This window comes from Semicossyphus pulcher, unplaced genomic scaffold (assembly GCF_022749685.1).
Source record: "Semicossyphus pulcher isolate SPU_LCO1_2020_fin unplaced genomic scaffold, fSemPul1.0.p SCAF_3, whole genome shotgun sequence".
Lineage (NCBI taxonomy): Eukaryota > Metazoa > Chordata > Actinopteri > Labriformes > Labridae > Semicossyphus > Semicossyphus pulcher.
Window position 1 is genome coordinate 27,555,283 of NW_027211704.1, and position 12,924 is coordinate 27,568,206.

At 38.2% G+C, this 12,924-nt stretch overlaps 1 protein-coding gene across 1 annotated transcript in view; it reads right to left on the minus strand.

Annotated features, from left to right (window-relative positions):
* Window positions 1-5,566: 5,566 nt before the first annotated feature.
* The window catches only part of cntn3b (contactin 3b), a 45,030-nt gene continuing 37,672 nt past the window's right edge, over window positions 5,567-12,924 (minus strand). The window contains exons 17-23 of the mRNA XM_069677767.1: window positions 12,643-12,877; window positions 12,118-12,227; window positions 10,823-11,009; window positions 9,794-9,906; window positions 9,527-9,692; window positions 8,975-9,017; window positions 5,567-7,247 (exon numbers count right to left, since the gene is read on the minus strand). Coding sequence (XP_069533868.1) covers window positions 7,145-7,247; window positions 8,975-9,017; window positions 9,527-9,692; window positions 9,794-9,906; window positions 10,823-11,009; window positions 12,118-12,227; window positions 12,643-12,877 — 957 coding nt within the window. The 3' untranslated portion in view covers window positions 5,567-7,144. The remainder of the gene's footprint in view (window positions 7,248-8,974; window positions 9,018-9,526; window positions 9,693-9,793; window positions 9,907-10,822; window positions 11,010-12,117; window positions 12,228-12,642; window positions 12,878-12,924) is intronic.

Here is a 12,924-nt window from a genome sequence, read left to right on the forward strand (position 1 = left end):
CTACAGTGGCAATCTGTCAGTTTAAGCCCCAAGCTTCCCCTAACAAAGCTGCCATAGCACAAACAGCTAATAACATAACTATTACTAATTATATGACTAAAGATCATTAGCTCAGGTAGACAACTCACATTTGTGATAGTTTAAAATGTTTATTGCAGCAGCAGAACATAGCTTGTGTTTTACTTCTAAGCTCAGACCTCATCACTCCTAGCACATTTATTTTAAATAAAGAAATTTGAGGAGTGATTAGTAGCGGATGATCCGATGATGAAGAATTAAAATCACTAACTCCTTAACAAAAACGGAATCTTTTTCTTCCTGTTCACATGACCTCTGGGTCAATAATGACAAGTGAAGCCAGATAATTTATGGCTCTTGTAGGAGGACGACTTTCCTTGATTTCTGGCTAACATCAAAAGACTCACTCGAGCACAGAAGATGAAGATATCCAAAAACTGTATGAAAATACAGAACTTTATGATTAAAATGTACATTTACTAATATGTTATGTGTAATAACCAACTGAAGTTACTGGACTGATGCTTAATGTTGATTGTTGATTCTCAATGTACAGAGAGGATGAGTGTTATCTGCCCACTCTCCCTCTCATTCCCCCTTTGCCTACAGATACTACAGTTCTATGACTCTCTGAATTTCAGTTGTTCAAGAAACAGACAATTCCTAAACCTATAGGCCGAACCCTTAATTTATACTTATTCTATTACCTCAATTATTTTACATGATCATGTTAGACTTATATTTCTGTAACATGTTTCCTAAAGTCTCCGATAGGAATGCATGTGCACATTAGTGCATAAGCCTAGGGAGGATGTTTGAGCAGACATCCTGACAACTTCTCATGGGCTTTGCACTCAAAGTCATAAAGATGACAAAAGTAATGCTTCCCAGTGATATCCCAGGTCCCCAGACACCTCAGGAGATGACCTTTCAGAAGATAAAGAGGTTTAACAGCAACAACCCTTATACCTCTCTAGTCACACCTGGGTGGGAGCCAAGGACCCCCTAACAAGGGATTAACAAATAAACACTTTTTTATGGACTGAACAACCCTCAGACAAAACAAAGGGAATCAACAAGAATCGGTTGATAAGGACACTAATTGACAATGGTTGCCTTTCCTGTGTTTTGTATGTTGTGTGAATTTATCTGCCTGCAAGATCTCTCTGAGCTCCCTCTACCACAGGAGCACCCTGCCTCCTGTGGTAGAGGGAGCATTGATGAGACTTCTCAAGTTATTTCACTCATTTGGTGTACAAAGGGTATACAGATGCATATATATAAAATGTATGTGTACAGGTATACACATTTGTCATAACAACTAAGGTCTTCATCTATGTGGTTGTTGAAATCCTTTAATACTTTTATTTCAATTGATCAAGTTTTATTCGGTGAGTGACATTAAGTATTTGGTCTTATTTCAAAGGAGAGAGAGCAAAACTTTCAAATATGGTAGAATTAAAAGGTGAAGCGAATTAATATTCAGTTTATTAAAGAAGTTTAACTGAAAGAATCAACAGATGGTTTATGATGTTGAGTGGTCAGCAGCTCCCACCAATGCAAAACACCCCTATCACAAAGGATAATACCCAAGGAGAAGGGATAAGACTGGTCTTCTGCTGTAGCTCTTCTGCTGAGACCCCAGGACTGATGTACTGATGTGATTCTCCCTCTCTCTGGCCTAATGGCCGAAGGCCGGAGAGAGGGGGGGTAAAGCCTGCTGTCTGGCTGCCCAAGGCCCGCTGCAGCGTTCTAGCCACACCGAGCATGTTGGAAGGGACATCCAACCAACCCGTGAAGAAAACTTCTGATTTCGGAAACAATTAGAACTTTGAGTCCTGCCAGCCAGGATCCCTTATTGCTGCTTGTGCTCTTTCGCCTCTGGTTCTCACCTTGATGCTGCCCTGCGGAATGCTGGGCCAGAAAACACCTCCTGCTGCGACTCCTGAATCCTGAATCCTAAGTTGCACTGAACTTGCCTGAGAGCCAAGTCTTGCGACTATAGAGTAAAAGCTTTTGAATGAAGATGATGTTAGAGACAAATACTTTGAATGGAAGAGACTTTGAATATGGCAAAGCTGCCACTATGACCCCCCTCAGCCAAAGGACATGAAGAGATGCTCCAGCAACTGCTGAGAGAGATGGAGAGACACAGACTCAAAGCCTGCTGTCTGCAACGTGGGACCCAAAATGCTGAGGCCACCAGGAAGAACTTCTGCTGCTGCCATTCTGCCCATCGTCAGGTGAACAATACTATTTCAAGTGTTAAGAGTTGATGTCAGACAACTGATGCTAAATTACCAATTGAGAAATTAATCAAGAGATTTAATAAGCATTAGACCTAAACCAGGATCCTTAATCAAAATTACAGTTAAACCTAATATTAAATTGCTTCACAGTCTTCCATGATGCTCCTCAAACTCTCCACTGCCGAATGGTGTTTTATACATTCAATCAATCGATAAACCTCCAAAGATACGGTCACTGATTTGACTTAACTTAATGTCAATCCTATTTAGAGACTGTTCATTGTGCAACCTATTCATTGTGCTCACTTATTTATTCCTCATTCATTCATGTATTTTCTATTTAGTAGTTTAGTCATGTAGTCAGTAGTCAGTCGGTAAAGTCACTGTACACCATGGCCAAGAACCTCGTAGCAACCCTGAGATCGCAAGCATAAATGAATTAATAACTAATTATAAGTTTTCCCTGTTTTGTCAAAATTGGGTGGCGTCCAACATTGAATTTAAGGTAAACCTAAATTCCGTTATTTAGTAATGAACTAATAGTTTCTAGGAGCCGAAGATGAGTGCCCTTACTCTCCTTCAGCTTTTACTCCAATGTCCGTAGTAATGATGCAAAACTTTGAGTTATGGATTATTGTTACATAATTTGATATTAATTAGTTATTAATTATTAGTCCTTTGAGCCGCTACAGATGAGATAATATCTTAAACCCCCCTAGCCAGAGCCTGCAGGCTGATGCTGGGGTGGTCTTGGGGCTGAAAGTATTAACACAGTTAATTAAGTGTTTGTCAGATGTTTGTGAAGAATGAAATGTCAAGTGTCAAATGTGTGCAGCTCGAATTGCCTACCTGAACTAGCTAATAACTAATAATTAATAATAGTCTGGTTGCTACCACGGCAGCTTTGGCAGGTCATGGAAAGTCATGGTAGCTAGTTCATGGATCCACATAGGTGCTGACTGGCCATTAAGGAATTTGCACTTGATTGCATCTTACTTATCAACCGGATGTATGTCTCAGTAAACTGAAATTGAAATTGAATAGAATAAAATACAGTTTCAATTTCTGAATCTGAATTCTACTTCAGAATATTACATTCAGTTTCAAACGAATACATTCAATTTCAAATTATGCTCTTTCAGATTCAGTTTTTTAAAGCAACTATCAAGCTTAACAATACAAATTCAAAAAATTATGTGAATCAAATTCAAATTGTTAATTCAATTATTTAAGTTGAGCGTTTCAAATTCAAATATAGATCATTCAAATTCACTACTGACACATATTTCGGCCCATAGAATAAAAACTAATAACTAATAATATGTATATATATTTGTAACCATTCCTTTTATAAATAAAGTTTTTGAATCCAAATTAACTTTGCTTCTGAAATTCTTTTTTGGCATGTCAGAGCTGGGTGACAGAAGGACTGCTTTGATATGTATATGTTAGTGACAAAATATATACAGATCAAACTGTCTCTTTGTTACTGAATCAGACTGTTATAATAAACTTTGTCATCAGTGGATTTATTTGAAAAGACCGGAAGACGTTAATTATAAAGTCGTCTTATACATATTGTATTAAGAATAAATAAGAAAGTATGAAGTGACCTTAACTTATTCACAAACATCAAACAGTGATAAATGTGATCACATTTTGCATATCATGCCTTCCGTACTAATTCAGAGCAAATTCCGAGCTCCAATTTGTACAAATAGTTTTAAGTCAACTATAATTGTAAAATGTTATTCTACATATTGAGAAACATGTGAATCAAACCTTCTGTTGTGCTTGTCACCATATGTTAGAAATAGTTTCCACACACTTACAGAAATATCAATAACTTGTTAAAATTAGGATAGACCACATGGGCATGAACAGTACAACTCTTCATATATTTTTCATTACAACAGGACACTCAGTGATCATTAGCATGTATAATGCAGTGCATCTCTTCACAGATTTTTCTGAACAAGAAGGTCAACAGGGGTTGAAAGCAAATAAGCAACCTTCTCTGCACAAGCATGAGTTTAAATCTCAAGGCCTTCTGTGCTTAGAGAAGACCTCTGGTAAAAATAAAGAAACATCTATTCTTCAAAGACACTGTGCCTGTGTGGGACTAATGATGGGTAAAATGCACAGAGGATAAGGCAGTGCAAAGCTGGGCTTTGATGAATCGGGTGATTATATTCTGAAAGACTGCTTTGCTCTACAAACTGCTGTGGCATGAAGTAATCCTGTTTGGATCTCACTGACTAAAAAGACCAGCTTGATGTGTGTATCTCTCAAATGAAGGCTTTCTGCCATTTATACATTGGATTATTGATGGAGGCTTAATTTGTTCAATCAAGCACTGTTTATGTAGAATTAATACAACTCGTTATTGCATTACACATGATATCTGGCAATTAACTGTTCTGAATTCATCAACAGCAGGGTCTATAGACCCAGTATTTTAAAACGGGTTGTTGTAATGATTTCTGCTTTTATTTTGTAATGTAATGGATTTAACATGTAGAAAAAAAACTTTGTTCAATCTTCAATCTTGATGCCCTTTGAACCTGTCTACAGCTTCAATTATTAAATCTTCTCATAATTCTGTTAGAATTGTAATATAATTTAATGGTCTTGAGCATTTTTGTTTTCAATTATTCTAAGTGTTTAAAAAATGATCAACCGATATAAGGTACTTTCTCTTAATGCATATATTGCTTTTCATTCAAATGCGATTATTCCATATGTAATTTAGTATACATCATTATGCGATATAAATTGATATTGAAAATATTTTTATTATTATTATTACCATCATTAATAGTGCAGTAATCCTTTCAAGTTTATCAGTCTGCATGGCTGTTTGCCAAGGCAAATACTTGCTGTTGGGTCCCTGTTAATCATCCAATCCCCCCTGTCTCCTTTGCATGGTGTGAAGGATCTTATCATTCGTACACTATGAACAGTGCTCTGTTGCTGGATATTCGATTTCCTGGCCCCAGCTGTTCTGTGTCTTGGTCAGTTTGTGATAATTTTTGATTAAGCTGAAGGGATATGCACTATTTAAGAACAGTCTAAAGTCTTAAACTACATTTTAATAAAATAAGTTTGAGATAAGCTAATGATGCAGACTTGCATTATAGTTAGCTGATTTTATACTTTAAGCATTGCAACAAATTTGCAATTTTTCAAATAACCAAAAATCAATCCACACTTGGGGTGTTTGAGGCTTGCCTTTGGATGTAAAAGTTATGAGTGTCTGTGAGTTTGGCAAAAGCAGACAAACAGCCCACTGACTGGAATAAACATTTTATTAAGTTACAGCTTAGAAAAAAATTCAACACAAATTCACAAACAATGATTAACATGCACATTAGTATAGAACACAAAACAGTTACTTTTCAATATGAAAATACCATTCTACATGTCAGTATCTCACAGAGATCATTGATTAATACACCAGTATTAAGATAGGAGAACACACTATATAAAAGGAATAAGGTTGTCTTTGATGGCCATGTTTTAAAAATATATGCAAGCTATTTACACTACCACCACTCCTTTCTAGCGACAGAACACAGAAAACAATCTAAACAAACTGACCTTGTGGATATAAATAGATATGTTGTGGTTCTGGGATCAATGTACTGTATTTCGAACATTCCAGCAGGTGGCTCCAATCATTTCACTTAGATTGTACTTTGTAGTTTTACTAATGCACAAGGCCAGGAACAATAGTTTTGTTTACTTATGCGAGCATGAGAAGAGGTAAGAAACATTAGGCTAAATTACAATAATGTAAATAACAAGAAAGCTACCACACATTTAAGCACTTTAAATTAATAGCCTATGAGTCTGACATCTGGCTATGAGGTTACCTTATTTGGATATTAAAAATACTAACATCACTTGGATCATGTATTTGCACATACTACTCTGAGGCCTGGTCACACCAGAAAGTGGCACAGCAATATTCTTTCGCACATCTTTGTGAAACAGGCTTTGCGAGAGGCTTAATTACATAGTGAAAGTCAGTCTTTGTCGTCATAGCTAGCCTCCTTGCGGTCAGTTAGCAGGCTGTTTAGCATGGTAACTGTCATTACATTGAGTTCAATTTATTCAAGATTCAATAAAAGCTGGTCACATAATTTGTCTCAAAACCATTCCTCTTTTTTTGAGCAGGTCATATTCCTTCAGAGAAGGGGACAATTCAATTTAAAGTGTATAGTGCAACACAGCAAATGAGCTATGTCAGCCATGTCTTCCAGTTCCCTCAAAGGTCAACAGCAATACAGTTCACCCAAGTGGTTCTCCATGCAAATGTAATACATGGATTTACATGGTTTACTTTGCCACACAGTTGAATCTGCTTACTGCAGCAATTCGATTCAAATGAACAGATTTGGACATGACATTTTATATGCCGGTGTGACTGAGCTTGTTTGCTTTTGGGGAGTTCAACTGAAAGAACCAATCAATTTCAGGTAAATACTCCAATCCAAAATCACAATGTAGCACTACACTATAAAATACCTGAAAAATATGTGGAAAAATTGAGCAAAAGAACAAAAAAAGAACGCCTTTGAAGGTTAAAGCAGTGAAGGACCTCTGAAACATCACTGACTGTAACACAACAGAACAAGTGCAATAAGAACATGGCCATTAGTCAATAAAGCAGCTGAATTGCGACAGCTGTAATAATGGGGCAGGAAAATCGATATCCCATTGACTGGTCTGCAGCAGTCTAATCAACAAGCACAGAGCTTTATGAAACCCGTCAAGGAGCAGATAGGACAGCAGTATTATGTAGGCTGTTTGGACTTTTTACGAGGCCTCTGGGGTCTGCACACCTGTTCAGATGGCTAAGGGAGGACATCCAGTCACCTTGCATCAATTGGTTGTGCTTTCATTCGACTTTGGGGAGGAGGGGGAGGGGAGTAGACAGTGCAAAATACAGACAATGACAGCCTCCAAGCTAATGACCTACCCAGCCCCATGTTTGTTAAAGGCACAGTAATGTGTAGCAGTTCAGCTGACTTTATACTTCCACATCCACATAAACATTGTGTGGACCGCAGTATTCACACCTTGACTCTTACTCTAACTTTGACAGACACATCTGCATGATAAATGTCATGAAAAGTAGTTCCCTCAGCAGAGTAGCAATGTTCAGTCTGGTATGTTTCAAATAGATGCTGATGAGATGGGGTTCAGTGACAGCTATGCCTTTTGCTCTATTTCTTGTCAGTGTGCCATCTCACTGCATTGGCATAATTTATTAAGATGCCTTAATAGCCCATAAATTATGCCACAGATGGGAAAACACGTTTAATAAACAACAGACCATAAATACTGAAATCCTTTTTTTGCCATATATTATATTAGTCATTGCAGCTTTTCTAAAGCTTCCAACCCTTTTTGTCTTGGTGCTCTTATATACTTCAAAAAAACGTCAAGAAAATCAACACATCCATGCCAATAATTGGCTTGCTCTACATTTAGAGTTTCCTGTCCTTCTTTTTCTTCGAAAATACAAGCCAACAATACCTGTTTGCCTCTTCATCAACATGTTTTTTCTCCCAAGCTGTGTGAAAAGGATAGAAAGAAAAAAAAGATCTGCGTGATCTCTAGTGAAGGCACTGTTATTCTGTAGGTCATGGTGCACTGGGCCCGCTGGTCATCAAGGAAGGGGACGGCACATGTTCTGTAATGCGATATATGTATCTAGAACACAGGTCGTCTAAAGGTAGAGAAGTGACATTACACATGGGATCTGTTTGACTTAGTAATACCACATGTCTCCATTTTTTGGAATCCCTGCTCTATCACTTGACTAAGACTGCAATGTGTATGTGTCATTTATCATTTATAGGAACATGAGATAGAGAGTACAATGCCAAGATCATTCAGTGTATTGTTGAGATGCCTTAAGCTCAGGAGTCTGAGAATCCCAAACAGACCTAATATCATATCAGTTTGCAGAGATAAGTGAGTTTGAGGAAGAGTTAATGAATTTGCTATGCATTCTTGATATATCTTACAAAGCTTGGTAAACTTTTGTTTTTAAGTTTGCAGTAGATTTCTCTTTTGGCAGAAGTTGTGTGGAAATGGGTTGATTTTATATTATTTTATCAATGGAACTGGCTCAGTGTGAAATTATTTTTTTCAGACCATAAAATATGAATGCAATCAGTGAATATAGGCTTATCAACAGCTGAGAAATCGATCTTTAGTAGAGAAATTTTGTGACTTCTGAGTTTCCTTCTTTCGAAAGAATTAAAAAAAATCAAGCAAGCAGCCTCTGTCACCAACTTTGGTATGGACTTTAGGTGTAAAATGGGTTTTTAAGGCAGTAGTATCTCATAGGATACCAAGAAGGTAAGTCATGTGGACATCATAACTGCTAAAGTAAAACCTAGAGCCAGTGTCACTTATGATGCTGGAAGAAAAACTGAAAGATATCATGCATGCATATCATCACATCCCTAATTCATGGTTTAAAATATAGTGATATGGTCCCCTAAAGAGTTCAGTGGAGTTCAGTCCTTTCCTGTAACTGAAGCCCAGACCTTGTGCAATTCCAGTTGATGGTTAACAAAGAACAGGCTGACTGAGGGCCCCTAGTAGAAAGGGGGGGCACTCTGTGGGCTCTGATTAGACATCACCAGAGGGAGTAGAGCAGAGCACTGATGAGGACTGAAGAGAGGCACAATGGGCTGAGGCAGATCGCTCCTGAGCCCCGTGCTCCCATGCCTGCAACAACAACAACAACAACAACAGAAAACAGCTGAGCAACTCTTAAGAATAAAAAAATAACCTGCACTCTGCTGTGCTATCCTCTGACAAGTCATCAAACATTTCTGACAAGTCATCACAAATCAAAGGACCAGCTGTGATGTGTTTTTCAACCTCTACATTAATACTTGCTTTTAACAGCCAATATTACGAGAAGATAAAGTGCATTTTACATGAAGGAGAAAACTTAATGTGGAAAACTGAGCTGTCTCAGAATTTTGGCCCAGCAGTAGAATGGGAGCATAGAACTGCTTTATATGCTACATTGCTATCCAGCCAGTCAATGGGGAATTATTACCCTATGGCAGAGATGGATGACAAGGTGCACACATTTCTAAAACAGGTCACTTTTCACAAACTCAAAATGTCTTTAACCAAATTAGCCAAATTAAATTTTGACTCTTAATGGACTTAAGTGTTATCAATTGACAAATTATACAAGGACAGAAAAACAACAGTGAACTCACTTAATCTATGGATGTTGATAGGTTCACTGCCAACACCTTCGCCACCCTCACTCATGGCCTTAATCTGAATGAGATAGTTGTCATTAGTGGAGAGGTTGAGCTCCACAGTAGTTTTGTTGGTCAAGATGGCATTGATGTCATTGTAGCGATGTCTCCTCAGCAGCACCTAAAGCAGCAGGAAAGTGTAACACAGAAAAGATTCTGAATGCAAGAACTATCATCTGTGATTCTGAAGACATATCAGGGCTCTGCAGTAAGTAGACCTACCAAATATCCAGTGACCTTTGACTCTGTCTCCATTGCTACTACAGGATCCCAGTGCAGTGTGAGTGTTGAGCCAATCATGGTCCATTGTATGTTGAGTGGGGCCCGATCAGGAGCTAGGAATAAAAAAATAGATTTAAAGATATACTATAGGATGTGCTGAAAAGATACTTTCATTGGTTGCTTTTCTAAAGCAGGACATGCATATAGAACAATAAATAGAATACCTACTTTATACAATTGCTCATTGTGTAAAGAGAACTCAGCTTATCAGTCAAATAACATTTTTTGCAGCAGGGCAGCCTTACTTATTCTGAATTCTATAATGGCCCTGAGAGGTCTACACAGACGAAACAAAAGCGAAAGAAGAAAACATCATTTCACAAATTTCACAACACACAAGACACATTTCGGAGCATGGCAAAGTGAGAAAACACAACCAAATACAGAAACTAAAAAGCACACTCAAGAGATGTCCTGCACATTGCAAATAAAAAACCCCAAAAGTAACTATAAAAAACACATTGCCAGTTCTTGTGTTGCAGTTCTGTATTTGGTTGTGTTTATTTTTTCTGGTTGTGTTTTCTTTTTTATGCAGTACCTTTTTATATTTGATTCTCTCAGCTGTTTTGGCAATTGTATTATTCTGCCACTTTTTTGGAAGTTTTCAAATTGGTGCTAACATTTCATTGTGAAGGTTATAGGGGTTCTTCAAAGGAGTTTTCTATTGCAACTCTTTAATCTCTATGTTTACTGTATATGCATGTATATTTGTAAGATGCAGTGTATAAAACATACACACATGATGTCATTCTCACTAAAATATCGAATTAAGTTGTAGCATCAAGGCCTGCACAGTCAATGACAGCATATCTCTGGCCTGAGGAAAACAAATACACATATGGCCAGAGGAAGCTGCTGCATTTTTGGTGTGTTGAAACATGAGCATGCATTTACTAATCTCATGGAAACTTAACTCATGTTACACCAGGAGGACAATTAAAATTCAATTCCCCTGTGGGACGGACTCACATGGTTTTTTTGTGGTGGTGTTGATGGGTGCCAACTGAGGTCCAGGCCCAGCCGTATTAAAAGCAGCCACAGAGAGGTAGTATACTGTGTTTGCTTTTAGCCCCGTAATGTTAACCAGCGAATAGTTTCCAGAGATGCGCACTTTTCCAACAGTGTCAGGCTTTGTGTCGTCTTCCCAGTACACGACCTGTCAGCAAAAAAAGAAAAAAGGTGACATATAAGGATGCAAACAGTGAGTGCATTAAACGTCATTATTGAATGTTATTTTCCATCAAGAAATCTGAAGCACTATGTGTATAACAGAAGAAGAGGTAGAGAGCAATAATGAATACATTTTTAATTGCCGGAGGATCAAATTCGGATGCACATCCTCTCAACCACTATGACGATATAAACAGGGCATCAGTGGGTCATATGAAAAAAGACCCAGGAAGAAAATGTGTCTTGTCTGTTTTAACAACCATTGCTCTTTCTTTTGCCTGAGGAAACTGAATATTAAATGTGAAGTGATGGACAATCTAACAAATAATTAAAAATGCACAAATCAAGTTATCACTTATTTACAGCATAACCAAATTCCGTACTCTGTTTAACAAGACACAGAGTTTTCTTTACTTCAGGTTATTGGCTTCCAATTAAGGGTGCAGGTAAAGTGATATATGATAAAGCAAACTGACTAATTTAAAACTTGCTTTGGGTTATCTTTAATATTCATATTTCTGTTATTAAGTGACATAAGAGTTAAGTCAATAAATAATGAATCTGAAATGTAGAGTCCGCCCTCAGGAGTAATTCTGCTATTCCATCACCCATAAATTATTGTATTTTAAATTTGTGGTCAATTCAATTTATGTATCATAAGCACCTGAATTTATTTTAAAATAAACTGAAACTGAATTGAACTTGTAGTCCTAAAAACATCTAATTAAGGACTGATTGCAACATCGGTGCAGTGTACAGCTCTGGATCCCTACTGCTAGTAGTCTATTGAGATTCAGCGGTTTAAATCCAGTTCAGGATCGTGTTTAGAGAAATGAGCTCTGTTCTTAAGAACAATGTGGCCACTGCTACGGCAACTGCAGCACTTTGTGCTGAGGGCCAGAGCTGACAGGTATTGAAAGAGCAGGAGGAGGGAAGAAAACAGCAAAGCCCCATTTGCATTCTTGAAAGGATGGAGGGTTTTAATTTTTCCTCTCGTGAGCTTGGTTTACCAAAAATTTAAAGGGCATTTTTGAGCTCTTAATGCACATTTAAAAAGTAAATTATTACGTTATTTTAGAAAAATCATTACATACCTCATATCCAAGCACTCGTTCAGGAATGGCAGGGAGAGTTTCCCAGATCACTTCAATTTGCACTGCAGACACACTTCTGGTCCTAACCCTCCTAGGAGCCACACTGGGGACTGCAGAAATAGAGCCCCAGAAACTTAGACACTTATCCAGCACCATCACACACACTAACAGCATAGGAGGAAAGGCACAGAATAGACCTGTAGTTTCACTGAAAAGCTATTTCCCCTGCTCTCTCTTAATGGGATCTGTGACTGACATAAGGGAAGAGTATCTGCCCCGCAAATTCAATTAACAGAATACCTCCCTGACAGAGCCGTGTAGTAAGTGTCTGCTAGGATTTCCTGTAATCTACCAGCATGATAACTAATATCAAGTTGACATTCCCAGCTTGAGAGGGGAGGGGAATAACAGCACTAAAAAAAACTCATTTCATCATCACCATTCAAGGTCGTAGTTGTGAGAAGAGAGATTATAGCTTATTAAAGCCTCACTCTCTGCTGCAGAGTTGTGAAGACTTTTCCGTACCTTCCTCTGCTGAATACACAGTAGTAATGGAGCTGAAGGGCCCCTCCCCCCTGTTGTTGTATGCCCCCACTTTCACGTCGAAAGGCGCAAATGGTGGGAGGGTGTCATTGCGGAAGACATAACGTGCCACGCCAGGTGTTGAGATAACTGCTCGGGTCCACATGACCGTGGCCAAAGGCCTGAAGGCAATGATGTAGCCGAAGCCCTCTCCGTTCTGCAGTTCCTCGGGAACAGGCTGGGAGCAAAACACAAAACTATAGTGATATTAAAAGGCATACAGAC